Here is a 16,977-nt window from a genome sequence, read left to right as displayed (position 1 = left end):
ATCCTTAACCCCGTGCCAATGTGAGAAATTATCATTGAGGCAGTGAGCTGGCAGAATCATTGGCATGCTAGACAAAATGCTTAGCGGTATTTTGCCGGTCACTACATTCTGAGTTTAAATTTCGCCAAGGTCGACTTTGTATTTCATCCTTTCGGGGCCAATAAAATAAGTACCAGTGAAAGACTGGGGTCAATGTAACCGACTAGTCTAGTCCCCTCTCCCCAAATCTCAGGCCTTCAGTAGAAAGGATTATTATTGTTAGCAGCATTTCATCTGTTTTTACGTTCTGGGTTCAAATTCTGCCGAGGTCAACTTTGCCTAATCAACTTATCTCCTCCCACAAAATTTCTGCCCTTGTGACAAAATTTGAAATTATTATTATTATTATTATTATTATTCCATTAATGTACAACAGATTAGACTGTTGGAAAAAATTCCAAACAAGTAACCCTAGATGCCAAGAACCTTCCCAAGTATCCCAGATGTCCCCTAATAACAGTTTTATGGAGCTGCACTAAACTAGGTCTTATGCCGCCTACTTCTCCTATCCATCTGTTCAAATCTTTAGGAATAGTTCTTCATGCACCTACCTACAGGAATACATTTTACCCACAGTTTTTCTTAGTAAGCACTTCCCTTTCCTGGTTGTCCTTAATGACAATATCTAGTCAATTAGCCTTCATCACCTGTCTGGATGTATTACCATGTATGTCACACAGTATGACCATTTACTGTGGAGGCGCAATGGCCCAGTGGTTAGGGCAGCGGACTCGCGGTCATAGGATCGCGGTTTCGATTCCCAGACCGGGCGTTGTGAGTGTTTATTGAGCGAAAACACCTAAAGCTCCACGAGGCTCCGGCAGGGATGGTGGTGATCCCTGCTGTACTCTTTCACCACAACTTTCTCTCACTCTTACTTCCTGTTTCTGTTGTACCTGTATTTCAAAGGGCCGGCCTTGTCACTCTCTGTGTCACGCTGAATATCCCTGAGAACTACGTTAAGGGTACACGTGTCTGTGGAGTGCTCAGCCACTTACACATTAATTTCACGAGCAGGCTGTTCCGTTGATTCGGATCAACCGGAACCCTCGTCGTCGTAACCGACGGAGTGCTTCCAAAAAAAAATTACCATTTACTCTTTTCCTCAGATCATTTCCAGTGTATATATTCATGGCATCACTTTTTCTGGTGGTATTTTATTATTCTAACACAATCTTCAGTCTCAGTCTTAATCTGGCGCTAAGATTGGGCAACCAGAGATACTGTGATCATTTCTAACTACTCGCAAAATCCAGTTGCTTGTATACAACACACACAGAGAGTTAAAAACAGCATTACTATTGTTGTAACAAGTAGATGGCATGGTTGGATGGTAATGACAAGATCTGATAAGTCAGACAAGCATATTGTGCTTCAATATCTTAGTTTCAATATAGTTTTTATGGCTGGATGCTCCTCCTGATGGTTCAAGTACAGGTGTTGTTTTAATACAGGTGTTGTGAGAGACATTCTTAGAGTTAAAAACAAACAAACTCTAGAAAGTTATTTAACAAAGCCTACAACAAAACAAAAAATATTTATAAATTTTGCTGTTTTTCCTGGGTTTTTTTAACCAATCATAAACATTCATCATGTATTTGCAATTATCCTTGCCTGTGTTTCGCTGATTTAATGGGTTTTTAAAACTGTAATAAATCTAATGATTAGCAACGAAGATATTTAGCCGATTGAAGGAATCTGTAATTCAATTCAGGCCATCACAGAATGGCAGGGGAGAGGGGGGAAAGAAATAGAAAAACAAAAAAGAAAAAGAACCTCGTTCAAGATTTCACTGTTGAAAATCAAAGACTGATTCCAATATGGGACAGAGCCACGAAGGAGACGACAGACAAATGCTTGCTTTCAGCAGCAGCAGTAGTAGCAGGAGCAGCAGTGTTTCACACAAAATCTAAATCACTATGGTGATTTCTACAAGACGTCTTCACTAATAAACGTTTGTCATTCAGAGTTACTACAGCTTAGTGAATAAAGATGCTAAACGCTGTGGATCATCAATCAAGTTTGCAAGTTCAATCCATCATAACGGTACCAAAGTGGCAGGTGTGTGAAGAAACTTCTTTAACCAACTCAATTATTACAGGTGTAAAAAATTAATATAATATACACTTTAATGGTCTTCATCATATCAAAATTTTTTTTTTTCATTTTTGAAATCATTATTATTATTATTATTATTATTATGAACATTTATCATTATAAAAATAATTATTATTACGATGAAACAGCACAACCATCGCAACTGTCTTACAGTACCAGTTCCAGCTCTTTACATTCAGGGTTCAAATCCTACAGGGTCTATCTTTAGATTTCATCCTCTTAAGGTTAATAAAACAAAGTACTTTCTGCTCAGATTAGAAATTGCCATTAAATCTTTGACAAGCTGACAGAACTATTGAATGTTTTGCATCATATCTTCCAGCTTTCCCTTCTGAGTTCAACTTCTGTCAAGGTCGACTTTACCTTTCATCCTTTCGGGGGGGGGGGGGGGGTCAATAGAATAAGTACCAGTGAAACACTGGGATCAATGTAATCCCTTACCCCCTTCCCTGTGCCAAAATTTGAAACATTTATTATTATTATTATTATTATTTAGTAGTAGTAGTAATCCTTTCTAGTTATTGGAACAAGGCCAGCAATTTTGAGGAGAGAGAGCAAGTCAACAACCCCCACCACACACACTACCCACTGTTCAACTGATATTCATTTCATCAACCACAAAAAAAAACCAAAAAAAAACCAAAGGCTAAGTTGATGTTGATAGGATTTGAACTCAGAACATAAAAAAAAATCAGAAGAAAATACTGCTAAGCGTTTTGTCCAATGTGCAAACAATTCTGCTAGCTCACCATTTTCACAATAATAACAATAATAATATAACCCTTTTTACTATAGGCACAAGGCCTGAAACTATTGGGGACAGGGTAGTTGATTACATTAACCCCAGTGGCAGAATTTGAACTCAGAGCATAGTAACGGGTGAAATACCGCTAAGCATTTTGTCAAAAGTGCTAACTATTCTACCAGCTAATAATAATAATAATACTTTTTATTAGAGGCACAAGGCCTGCAAATTGTGCGGGGAGGAGGACAGTTGATTACATCAACCCCAAAAGGACAAAAAGGCAAGGTTGACCCCAGTAGGATTTGAACTCAGAACATAAAGAGCCAGAAGGAATGCTACTGAATATTTTGCCCGATGTGCTAACGATTCTGCCAGCTCACCACCACAACAAAAATAATAATAATAATAATAATAATAATAATAATAATAACGACAACAAGGGTGTTAAGCATTAACAACGAAACCATCTTTTGCGTGTGTGTGTGCGTGTATATGTGTGTGTGTGTGCATGTGTGTGTGCATGTGTGTGTATGCATGTGTGTGTGTGCGTGTGTGTGTGCATGCGTGTGAAGTGGCACCTGATGTTTTGACTTTGCAGAGAGCTGAAGTGAGTTGGAGGAGTTAAGACAAGAGAACTCGTTAGAAACTACTTCATACCTTAATAAGCATTAAGATGTTTGCTGCTGTGTAAACAGTGAGACATAAGGAGACAAGGGTTAGAAACACCCCCAAGCCAGGATGACTACCAAAAACCGACAGGGAAATGAACCAGCCGCTAGAAAAAGAAATCCACAAATGTAGCAGTTTTGTTTTTATTTGTTGTTATATTTTTTTTCTTTTCAAATTTACTAAAATAAATAAAATAAATAATAATAATAATAGTAATAATAGTAATAATAATAGTAATAATAATAATAATAATGATAATAATAATAATAGGAGACAACGAAGATTCGAATATTTCATTCCTTTGTTGCTGAGACATAAAAAATAAAAGAAAAATAATTTGTTAGAAGAAAGTGAAATAAAGAAAGAAAAAGAAAGGCAAAAAATAAAAATGAAAAATTTCAAAAGTGTTTATGACGAAAATGTGGAAAAGTTACTAACGAGGGAGAGAAAAAATATATAATTAGTAAAATAATAAAGAAAATTCGATTAATTAGAGGTGAATGAGAAGTGTTTCTTTTTAATAATAATAATAAAAAAAGCACATAAACAAAAGCATGCCACAAACAGGACTCCAAGTAGTAGTAGTAGTAGTAGTAGAAGTAGTAGTAGTAGTAGTAAAGGTTTTGCGTTCCATCTTCAGCTACTTTTGTATTGCAGTCATCGTAAAGAAACCCCATAAACACAACTTGCTCTGCACTATCGACCCCTTTGCCACTAAGAAAACACCCCAACCATCAACACAGGTATTTCTTAGCAGAGAAGACTGGTCGATTGGTTTTTAAACAAGGTAAGTTAAAAAAAAAAAAAAAAAAAAAAAGGGTGAGAGGATTTGAATTTAAAAAAAAAAAAAAAATTTTTTTTTCTTTCAATTTATCAATATTTTGAAACGGGATCATGGAAACAGGGCGGAGAGAAGGGCAGGTCAATTCCAACATTTGTTATGCTGACCAGAAACAAATAATTTGTAGTCAACGTAGAACTCGAACCTATCCATTCGATGGCACAATTGGAAAGTGAAAGACAATGGAGGGCAGCGGTTTTACTGCTTTACCCTTTAGTGTTCAGAATACTCTGTTAAATGTAGTACTTTTTCACTCAAATTGTCTTGAATTAATCGTGCATTATCTTATAGCTTTGAGGTTTCAATGATGTGATTATTTACTTTCAAAATGGCATTGTAGGTTAGGAGTGAGAGGCTAGATATCGCCAGTTTGAATATAAAACATATAGAATAATATTGGGCCGGATTTGGCCGGTTTTAAACACTAAAGGGTTAAAAAAGACACAGCGGCATTATATTTATTGCTTCAATAATTCACTGTGACAATTATAAGGTTGTCCCAAAAGTTCGTAGAAAGTCTTGGAAAATAATGGTCTTTATTTTGAGGAATAATTTTTGTTGTTTTTGTTAGTACTCGGCGAGTAAAAATTCAATTTTCGCAAGTGTTTACGAACTTTTGGGACAACCTAATATTAAGGTTAGAAATATTTCATCGAGAGCAAGTTGTGTATGAAGGACCGAATAATAAAACAAACCCGCACAGAGTTACGAAATATTTACAGCCCCTGTTCAGCAAAGCAGGAAAAAAATGGATTATTATTATTATTATTTTTATTACTGAACAATAATAATAAAAAAAAAAAAAAAAACCAAGAAGAAACAATGCTTAAGACTGCAAGACATACAGTAGATAATAATTTTAAGGATGGAAGGATGGGGGTCACGAGGGTTGAAGGTTGATAGGGGTGGTGTAAATTTGGTTATGGGTAGCAGGAAGCGGTTATTACAAGGTTATTCATAAACTGTATTAAATGTTAAAGAACGACAAACAAAATAAATCAGAAGCAACGAAACGAGGAGGGGTCGGGCAGCGGGAGAGAGAACCCTGCAGGGAAACGGGTGTAGGTGCAACACACAAAAAAAAAACAAACTGTACCTTGACAAGTAGTACAAATGTAAATACAGAAATGAAAATAAAAAATATTCCAATAAATATCATGATGAGTCCGACGGCTATTTGTGAATTGACTGCTGTTATACCACTCAACAAACCACTGCAAGTATAAGGCAAACAGTGAAACAAACAATGCGGTCTCAGTTTTTTTTCGTTTTTTGGGGGTTTTTTTGGGGGGTTTTTTTGGTGTTGTATGCGCTAAAAGGATGAGGATGACGATGGTGGACAACTGTTTCCCCTTATAAACGGTCATTTTTTTGGGGGGGGGGGGGGGGTTAGTGTTGTATGTGCTAAAATGATGAGGATGACGATGGTGGACAACTGTTTCCCCTTATAATGGTCATTTTTTTTTTGGGTTTTTTTTTTAGTGTTGTATGTGCTAAAATGATGAGGATGACAATGGTGGACAACTGTTTCCCTTATAACGGTCATTTTTTTGGGGGGGGGGGGGGGTGGGGTTAGTGTGTGTATGTGCTAAAATGATGAGGATGACGATGGTGGACAACTGTTTCCCCTTATAATGGTCATTTTTTTTTTGGTTTTTTTTTTAGTGTTGTATGTGCTAAAATGATGAGGATGACGATGGTGGACAACTGTTTCCCCTTATAAACGGTCATTTTTTTTTGGGGGGGGGTTTAGTGTTGTATGTGCTAAAATGATGAGGATGACGATGGTGGACAACTGTTTCCCCTTATAATGGTCATTTTTATTTGGTTTTTTTTTTAGTGTTGTATGTGCTAAAATGATGAGGATGACGATGGTGGACAACTGTTTCCCCTTATAACGGTCATTTTTTTTTGGGGGGGGGTAGTGTTGTATGTGCTAAAATGATGAGGATGACGATGGTGGACAACTGTTTCCCCTTATAACGGTCATTTTTTGGGGGGGTTTTTTTTTTAGTGTTGTATGTGCTAAAATGATGAAGATGACGATGGTGGACAACTGTTTCCCCTTATAACGGTCATTTTTTTGGGGGTTTTTTTTTAGTGTTGTATGTGCTAAAATGATGAGGATGACGATGGTGGACAACTGTTTCCCCTTATAACGGTCATTTTTTTTTGGGGGGGGGTTAGTGTTGTATGTGCTAAAATGATGAGGATGACGATGGTAGACAACTGTTTCCCCTTATAACGGTCATTTTTTTGGGGGTTTTTTTTTTAGTGTTGTATGTGCTAAAATGATGAGGATGACGATGGTTGACAACTGTTTCCCCTTATAACGGTCATTTTTTTTGGGTTTTTTTTTAGTGTTGTATGTGCTAAAATGATGAGGATGACGATGGTGGACAACTGTTTCCCCTTATAACGGTCATTTTTTTGGGGTTTTTTTTTAGTGTTGTATGTGCTAAAATGATGAGGATGAGGATGGTGGACAACTGTTTCCCCTTATAACGGTCATTTTTTTGGGGGGTTTTTTTTTTAGTGTTGTATGTGCTAAAATGATGAGGATGACGATGGTGGACAACTGTTTCCCCTTATAACGGTCATTTTTTTTTTGGTTTTTTTTTTAGTGTTGTATGTGCTAAAATGATGAGGATGAGGATGGTGGACAACTGTTTCCCCTTATAACGGTCATTTTTGGGGGGGGGGTTTTTTTTTAGTGTTGTATGTGCTAAAATGATGAGGATGACGATGGTGGACAACTGTTTCCCCTTATAACGGTCATTTTTTTTTTGGTTTTTTTTTAGTGTTGTATGTGCTAAAATGATGAGGATGACGAGGATGATGGTGGACAACTGCTTCCCCTTATAACGGTCATTTTTTTTTTTGGTTTTTTTTTTAGTGTTGTATGTGCTAAAATGATGAGGATGACGAGGATGATGGTGGACAACTGCTTCCCCTTATAATAGTCATTTTTTTTTGGGGGGGGGGGGGGTTTGGTTTAGGGTTGTATGTGCTAAAATGATGAGGAGGACGAGGATGATGGTGGACAACTGTTTCCCCTTATAATGGTCATTTTTTTTTTGGGGGGGGGGGTTTAGTGTTGTATGTGCTAAAATGATGAGGATGACGAGGATGATGGTGGACAACTGTTTCCCCTTATAATGGTCATTTTTTTTTGGGGGGGGGGGTTTAGTGTTGTATGTGCTAAAATGATGAGGATGACGAGGATGATGGTGGACAACTGCTTCCCCTTATAATAGTCATTTTTTTGGGGGGGGGGGGGGTTTAGGTTTGTAGTGCTAAAATGATGAGGATGACGAGGATGATGGTGGACAACTATTTCCCCTTATAACGGTCATTTTTTTTGGGTTTTTTTTTAGTGTTGTATGTGCTAAAATGATGAGGATGACGATGGTGGACAACTGTTTCCCCTTATAACGGTCATTTTTTTGGGGTTTTTTTTTTAGTGGTGTGTGCTAAAATGATGAGGATGAGGATGGTGGACAACTGTTTCCCCTTATACGGTCATTTTTTTGGGGGGTTTTTTTTTTAGTGTTGTATGTGCAAAAATGATGAGGATGACGATGGTGGACAACTGTTTCCCCTTATAACGGTCATTTTTTGGGGGTTTTTTTTTAGTGTTGTATGTGCTAAAATGATGAGGATGAGGATGGTGGACAACTGTTTCCCCTTATAACGGTCATTTTTTTGGGGGGTTTTTTTTTAGTGTTGTATGTGCTAAAATGATGAGGATGAGGATGGTGGACAACTGTTTCCCCTTATAACGGTCATTTTTTTGGGTGGTTTTTTTTTTAGTGTTGTATGTGCTAAAATGATGAGGATGACGAGGATGATGGTGGACAACTGTTTCCCCTTATAACGGTCATTTTTTTTTGGTTTTTTTTTTAGTGTTGTATGTGCTAAAATGATGAGGATGACAATGGTAGACAACTGTTTCCCCTTATAATGGTCATTTTTTTTGGGGGTGGGGGGTTTAGTGTTGTATGTGCTAAAATGATGAGGATGACGAGGATGATGGTGGACAACTGCTTCCCCTTATAACGGTCATTTTTTTTTTTGGTTTTTTTTTTAGTGTTGTATGTGCTAAAATGATGAGGATGAGGATGGTGGACAACTATTTCCCCTTATAACGGTCATTTTTTTGGGGGTTTTTTTTTTAGTGTTGTATGTGCTAAGAGGATGAGGATGACGATGGTAGACAACTATTTCCCCTTATAACGGTCATTTTTTTTGGGGTTTTTTTTTTAGTGTTGTATGTGCTAAGAGGATGAGGATGAGGATGGTGGACAACTGTTTCCCCTTATAACGGTCATTTTTTTGGGGGGTTTTTTTTTTAGTGTTGTATGTGCTAAAATGATGAGGATGACGAGGATGATGGTGGACAACTGCTTCCCCTTATAACGGTCATTTTTTTTTTGGTTTTTTTTTAGTGTTGTATGTGCTAAAATGAAGAGGATGACGATGGTGGACAACTGTTTCCCCTTATAACGGTCATTTTTTTGGGGGGTTTTTTTTTTAGTGTTGTATGTGCTAAAATGATGAGGATGAGGATGGTGGACAACTGTTTCCCCTTATAACGGTCATTTTTTTGGGGGGGTTTTTTTTAGTGTTGTATGTGCTAAAATGATGAGGATGAGGATGGTGGACAACTGTTCCCCTTATAACGGTCATTTTTTTGGGGGGTTTTTTTAGTGTTGTATGTGCTTAAAATGATGAGGATGACGAGGATGATGGTGGACAACTGTTTCCCCTTATAACGGTCATTTTTTTTTGGTTTTTTTTTAGTGTTGTATGTGCTAAAATGATGGTGAGGATGACAATGGTAGACAACTGTTTCCCCTTATAATGGTCATTTTTTTGGGGGGGGGGGGGGGGTTAGTGTTGTATGTGCTAAAATGATGAGGATGACGAGGATGATGGTGGACAACTGCTTCCCCTTATAACGGTCATTTTTTTTTTGGTTTTTTTTTTTTTAGTGTTGTATGTGCTAAAATGATGAGGATGAGGATGGTGGAAACTATTTCCCCTTATAACGGTCATTTTTTTTTGGGTTTTTTTTTTAGTGTTGTATGTGCTAAGAGGATGAGGATGACGATGGTAGACAACTATTTCCCCTTATAACGGTCATTTTTTTGGGGGTTTTTTTTTTTAGTGTTGTATGGTGCTAAGAGGATGAGGATGACGATGGTAGACAACTATTTCCCCTTATAACGGTCATTTTTTGGGGGTTTTTTTAGTGTTGTATGTGCTAAGAGGATGAGGATGAGGATGGTGGACAACTGTTTCCCCTTATAACGGTCATTTTTTTGGGGGGTTTTTTTTTTTAGTGTTGTATGTGCTAAAATGATGAGGATGACGAGGATGATGGTGGACAACTGCTTCCTCTTATAACGGTCATTTTTTTTTTGGTTTTTTTTTAGTGTTGTATGTGCTAAAATGAAGAGGATGACGATGGTGGACAACTGTTTCCCCTTATAACGGTCATTTTTTTTTTTGGCTTTTTTTTTTAGTGTTGTATGTGCTAAAATGATGAGGATGACGAGGATGATGGTGGACAACTGCTTCCCCTTATAACGGTCATTTTTTTTTTTGGTTTTTTTTTTTAGTGTTGTATGTGCTAAAATGATGAGGATAACGATGGTAGACAACTGTTTCCCCTTATAACGGTCATTTTTTTGGGGGGTTTTTTTTTTAGTGTTGTATGTGCTAAAATGAAGAGGATGAGGATGACGATGGTGGACAACTGTTTCCCCTTATAACGGTCATTTTTTTTTTGGTTTTTTTTTTAGTGTAGTATGCGCTAAAATGAAGAGGATGAGGATGGTGGACAAGTGTTTCCCCTCATATCGGTCATTTTTTGGGGGTTTTAGTTTTTTTTTTTAAAGGGCACATTGAAAAATGTAGTCTTAGATATATTACTATCTCACTAAAGTCAGAACGTGACAAACCAAGTCAACAAGGGGAATGACATTAATAATAATAATAATAATATGTGAAAATATATATATATATGTAATGAAATTTTCACTGCACTTGTTAGTTTCAATATCATGTGAGCCAAAGCAGAGATTCTCCTACCTCTCTCTCTCTCCCTCTCTCTCATAAATAGATAGATACATAGGTGGATGGATAGATAGATAGATAGATAGATAGACAGACAGACACATAGATAGATAGGTAGATAGATAGATAGGTAGATAGATAGGTAGGTAGATAGATAGGTAGATAGATAGGTAGGTAGGTAGGTAGGTAGATAGATATCACCAGGATAATATATCCTTTTGAACTCATTTTTGTGATATATATATACATCATCGTTTATATATGTCTGTACATACATATGTATGCATGTGTGTATGTATGTATGTGTGTGTGTGTGTGGAATAAATAACACACATACACACAGAGTGAGCGAGTGAGGTAAGAGAACCTGTACCTTGGCCCATGTCCTATTGAAAGCACAAACGAGATAGTTTAATTGTTCACAAACAGATTCTTTCTTGCTCATAACTCTTGACTCACAAAGAGTTCAAAATGCACACACACACACACACACAAAAAAAAAACCCTTTATGAAACAAAAATATTAATTCAGTAAAAAGAAAGAAAACAATTTACAGGGGGTAAGGTAAGTAGTTAACAATTCTTTGAAGATGCTTCTCTTTGCATATGCTTCAAAGAGCAGCTATTTCCTTTGCGTGAAATAAGCAGGTATAACCTCAATACAATTTAGAGTTATATTATTATTACAGCTAACAGGAGAAATGTATTTGCTACTTAAAGTTCCACCGGTTGAAGAGCATAATAATGATAATGTGGATTAGCATGCATAAAAAGGAAAAAATCATTCAGACAATACATTCACTCTAAATCTCAATTTTACCAAACTACCATTGAACACAACTAATTCTTCCTGTCATTATAGAAGATAACAAGGGAAAATAACTTATGGCTGGTCTGTTGAGATTCTTTCCCTTGGATCATTAGTAAGTGATATTTTTTGGAAGCCATTTATTTTTATTTCATTTTTGGATTTGGTTTGCAAGATTCTTTATGGGATTTCGTGTGTTGAAGCATATTCTGTTGTGTCTGGGGGTGAATCATTTGCTTTTTGGGCCTTATAATGTAACACACTCACCAGTAAAATTTCTACTTATTTCTTATTTTTATTTTCCTAATATTTTCGTTGCGTCTTGCAACCTTTTCAAAAAGCACAAAAAGAAAATGACTCTCCCCAGACACATTTATTTCTAGTGTTGATTAAAATATGAACAAGAAGTTTAAAAGGTGCCGGGGTGGATGGTGATGTAGAGTGTATAAAATGAGAAGATAAAATGTTCTATTTTAATCCCGTAGGATTTTACTCCATTTTCATTCACTGGATTTACTAGTTTATGGGTTATGTCCTGAATGTTCCACTGGGTACAGGACAGAAGGGCCGAGAGGACGTCCCCATCTGTGCACAACTACATGGGCACCTAAAATAATCAACAAAAGCACAGTACCCGCAACCAAGTTGCCTTCAACTTTAAGTGACAGATATAGCTTTATTATGCTATTCAAGTGGTGAAACTTTAAGTAGCACACATATCCATCCTGCAGACCATAATAAATTATAACAACATATATATATATATATTAATTCTGGTTATAAACACTGAGTTAAAACGTGATAGTTCACTTTATTAGACAACAGTAGAATGATCTATCTGCTGAGGAAGAAGTAAAGTCTAAAATAACTGTGAAATAGCTGGGGCATTTATCAAAAGAGAAGTGTTGCTTCATAAATGCGCATGTGTGCACGTGCGTGCATGCGCACATAGATATATATATTTCATTTGCTTCATTTCTCCATGCAAGCATGGGTTAAATGTCTAATGTTATTGAGACATTGTTTCTTAACACAAGTAAGCCCTTATGTTTTTCAAGTAAGGAATCTTATTCCACACAGCAATTAACTAAGAGGAGAAATGCCAACAGAACACCACTTTAACAGTGGGACTTTCAAATAGCATGTGGAAGACACACACACACACAACAGGCTTCTCTTTTTTGAAGTCAATCTACTAAGTCCATTCCCAAAGCTTTGGACAGCCCAGGGCTACAGTAGAAGACATTTGCTCAAGATGCTTTGCAGTGGGACTGAACCTGAATCCACATGGTTAGCAAGTGAGCTTCTTACAACCACGTCTGTGCTTATAATAGATATTTCATGATAAGCTAAGAAGCAGTGATTTTCAACTCATGTCAATCATAAATTACTCCAAATTGTTGTCAGAGTATCCACATAAGTGGAGTCAAGACCAGCTGGTTTGTACTGGCATCAATTCATATTAGTCGTAATAATGAAGTTAAACCAAAGAGTAATATTTCGAAATCCTTTAATTTCTACATTTCAGGTCTTCATAATATAGAATAGGAACAAGCATCCGCAACAAAAAAACTCCGAAATGAAAGCATTTTAAAAATATTTTTGAAAGGCTTTAACTTAGGAAGATTTACATAATGGATGCATTTTCTATCATATATTACTCAGACCCAAAATGTGCCAAATTATATATATATATATATATATATATATATATATATATATATATATATATATATATCTTTTATTTTGGTTGAGTCAGCCTCTTTCTAATCTGTGTGCCAGCAGGTGAAATTCAGAGCAGCAAGAGGCTGGCTCGACCAAATAAAGTATCTTTAACTTCTATCCAGTTATTGAGTGCTCTTTTTCCAATAGTTAATACTTAATGGGTATGTGTGTATGTATAAGGGACTCTTGCAGTCAAAACTACTAAAATAAACAAATTGTACCGAATGCAAAACTTCAAAGCAAGTCATTTAAAAACAGAATTTAAATGACTTGCTTTGAAGTTTTGCCTTCAGTAAAATTTTGTTTATTTTAGTAGTTATGGCCGCATTGGTCCCTCCTAGCGTGCGGTACCTATGAATAATAGTACCCTCTATATAATATAAATAAATATTTTCAAAGTGGAAAAATTTACAAATTTTTTCTCTTACGAGGTTTTTCACGCTAACTACTGATAATTTCTTATAAAGATTTTATCCTTAATTTTAATATATATATATATATATAAAATTAGAAGACAAAGAAAGGAAAGTAATGAGATGGCCAAATGCAAAATTCTTTGAGACGGTGTACGTCCAAATTTTACGACAAGGCCACTCATTTTCATTCTTCCTTAAAAATCCAAATTAATCTATAAATCAAGTCGTGAGGTGACCCTACCCAACTGCAAACACAAGACACACTGTAAAAAAAAAACATAAGTGAACATAACAAACACTGCATCAACACAAACAGAAGCAACAACAAAAAGCGAAAAACAACAACAAAACTGCATGCTGAAAACAGTTTGGTCATTATACACCATGTGTGTGTGTGTGTGTGTTTGTGTGTGTACTAGGTATATATGTACCCATCTAGAGTATGTGTCAATATATATAAGGTGGTATCAGAAAGTTCCCAGACCAAATCTTAAAAAAGAAATGCTGTGTTTTAGTAAATAATGTATTTCTTATCTAATTTCTGCTTGGTATGGATCCTCTTTGAAATAGTCCCCCTGGGGACATAAACAGTAATCTCAACATGTCTTCCCCACCTCAAAGGCACTGCAGAAACCCCATTTCCTGAAGGCCACATTGTACCCCAGCAATTCTCTTTCAGTGTCATCCACCATGTTGGAACAACACCCCTTCATCTTCAGTTTTGTTTTTGGAAACCCAGTGAAGTCACCGAGAGATAGGGTAAGCGAATACGGAGTGTGTGGCAAAACCATTTTGTTTTCAGTCAAAAACTACATCTAGATAAAGGTAAGGGCAAGTGGTTTCCAGGCTGCAACAACCAACTGTAATTACACCACAGATTTGGGCATTTTTTTTATTGAGAATCTTCTGCCAAATACCTCAGGTAATCACACTACAGTTGGGAGGAACAAATTATTGGTGAAAGATACCTTTGACATTAAAAACATGATGAGCCTGGTTTTCATTGCATTGCGGATCTGTTTTGCTTTCTTTGTTTTTAATCACCGCAAGTTCTTTATTGCTGTTTTGTCTTCAGATTTAACTATAAACCCAAATGTCATCATCTGTGATAATTCTAAAAGATTAAGTGTCACTCTCTCTTTTACTCTTTTACTTATTTCAGTCATTTGACTGTGGCCATGCTGGAGCACCGCCTTTAATCGAGCAACTCAACCCCGGGACTTATTCTTTTTGTAAGCCCAGTACTTATTCTATCGGTCTCTTTTGCTGAACCGCTAAGTAACGGGGACATAAACACACCAGCGTCGGTTGTCAAGCAATGCTAGGGGGACAAACACAGACACACACGCATAAATATATATATGTATACATATATACGACAGGCTTCTTTCAGTTTCCGTTTACAAAATCTACTCACAAGGCTTTGGTCGGCCCAAGGTTATAGTAGAAGACACTTGCCCAAGGTGTCACTATTAACATTCCCATGAATCTTAAAGTACATCTGAAGACACAGCTACTTTTGAAGACTGTCTCATTTGTCAAAGAGAGACCAACTTCAAACCAATGCAATACATGTTCAGGTATTCCATATGGTTCTCCAGGCAGAATCGTAACAGATTCCAACCATTTGAGAGAACTGATGGATCGTTCTGTAAGGGAGAAGTTTACAATTCCCCCCACATTTCTGGTATTTTACGACAGATTTCTTGCCTTGAAAGCTCATCATCTTAACTCTTTTGTTACAAATTCAACAAATTCAACAATTTCATAAATTGATTAACCCTTTTGTTACCGTATTCTGTTGAGATGCTCTGTGTTTCTTTCAATTACTTTAAATATAATAAAGAATTTAGTAAAATAACTTAGTTATCATTCAGCTAGTGTTAGGAACATAAATTGTGACTAAGGTTTGGTGGAAGATTTTAATTCAAAACTTATGAAAACAAGACATTTGTACTATAGAGCCAGAGCTGGGTTCAGCCGGGTTGGTATTGAAAGGGTTAAAATGATACCCAACCAATCTATAACACTCAAAGAACCCAAGTCACAAATCTTACAAAACACCCCAAGGGTTCCAACAGCACACTCACGGTGCTTCATTCAAATTCTGATGCAGGAACCCTGCTTGGATTTGTCATCATTGTAAAAATTGCAGAACTCAGTAAGGTTGGCCACCAATAACTGCCAACAGTTCAATCACATTTAAGTGCAGTGCAGTAACTTTCTGATAACACCTTATATATACGTAAAACAATGCGTACATATACATTTGTAGCCCTCTCTCTCTCTCTCTTTCTGAAATAAAATTTATATTTATCAGTTTTACCATTTAAACCAGCCTATTTCATTGGTTCCTGCTTTCAATATAATATGGAATAGTGGAGGCGCAATGGCCCAGTAGTTAGGGCAGCGGACTCACGGTCATAGGATCGCGGTTTCGATTCCCAGACCGGGCGTTGTGAGTGTTTATTGAGCAAAAACACCTAAAAGCTCCACGAGGCTCCAGCAGGGGATGGTGGTGATCCCTGCTGTACTCTTCAACGCAACTTTCTCTCACTCTAACTTCCTGTTTCTGTTGTACCTGTATTTCAAGGGGCCGGCCTTGTCACTCTCTGTGTCACGCTGAATATCTCCGAGAACTACATTAAGGGTGCACGTGTCTGTGCTCAGCCACTTACACGTTAATTTCACGAGCAGGCTGTTCCGTTGATTCGGATCAACTGGAACCCTCGTCGTCGTAACCGACGGAGTGCTTCCTATAATATGGAATTCTTTTCACTCAGTGCATGTTTAACGAAGATTTACATCAAAGTCCATCCGTCATCGTACACGGAACATTCTTTATCCAAAGCTTCTGTCTTAATGTAGACTACACACCACTACCACCTCCACCCTGCTCAATCGTATACTTCTGGAACTTTACATGATGAGCCCTTTCTTCCCGCTACAACAATGCACCCCCCACACACACCTGGTGATAAAATCTCTGTATCAATTGTCTCGGACAAATAAAGCCTGGGCAGCCCTCCAGCCTTGCCAGCTCCTGTCCAACTCATGCCAGCATGGAAAACAGAAGCTAGACGACGATGATGAGGACATAAGATCCAAATGTCTGGAACTTACATCCAATGTTGGTTTCTACAGCAGCAAGCTGATAAATGATAAATCTGCCCCAGAACCATAGATGCTTTCCTTATACACAGAATTTGAACTCAACACAGCCAGCTAATGAACTGTGATACAACCAGTTAAATGGACTTGAATACATGCAATATTGGTCATAAGTTATGAATCATTACCCCGCCAGTCATCTCAACATACACATATAAAGACCAAAAAAGGTCATCAGTATTTGATTTTCTCTTGGAGCTAATAGTTTACTTTTTCCATCCTTCTCCACGATGCATCTATTTGACCAGACAAGTGTGTAGTTGAGATGGGTTTTGAAAACTTCCCTGTTTCCATCTTTAACCCTTTAGTTTTCAGATTGCTCCGTTAAATGTAATACTTTTTCACTGAAAGGTGCAACCATCTG

General features: G+C 37.0%; 1 protein-coding gene across 3 annotated transcripts in view; it reads right to left on the bottom strand.

The window, feature by feature from the left end:
* Positions 1-16,977, bottom strand: part of LOC115223216 (secretory carrier-associated membrane protein 1) — a 117,449-nt gene that overhangs the window by 6,541 nt on the left and 93,931 nt on the right. For 2 of the 3 annotated variants that reach the window (XM_036512169.1, XM_029793693.2), the window contains one exon: positions 5,509-5,626. In XM_036512169.1, coding sequence (XP_036368062.1) covers positions 5,509-5,626 — 118 coding nt within the window. Of the gene's footprint in view, positions 1-3,559; positions 3,678-5,508; positions 5,627-16,977 lie in introns of all 3 variants that reach the window. The other variant, XM_029793694.2, reaches the window with a different exon arrangement.

Source organism: Octopus sinensis, linkage group LG22, assembly GCF_006345805.1.
Source record: "Octopus sinensis linkage group LG22, ASM634580v1, whole genome shotgun sequence".
Classification (NCBI taxonomy): Eukaryota; Metazoa; Mollusca; class Cephalopoda; order Octopoda; family Octopodidae; genus Octopus; species Octopus sinensis.
This window is presented reverse-complemented; position numbering and strand designations above follow the sequence as displayed.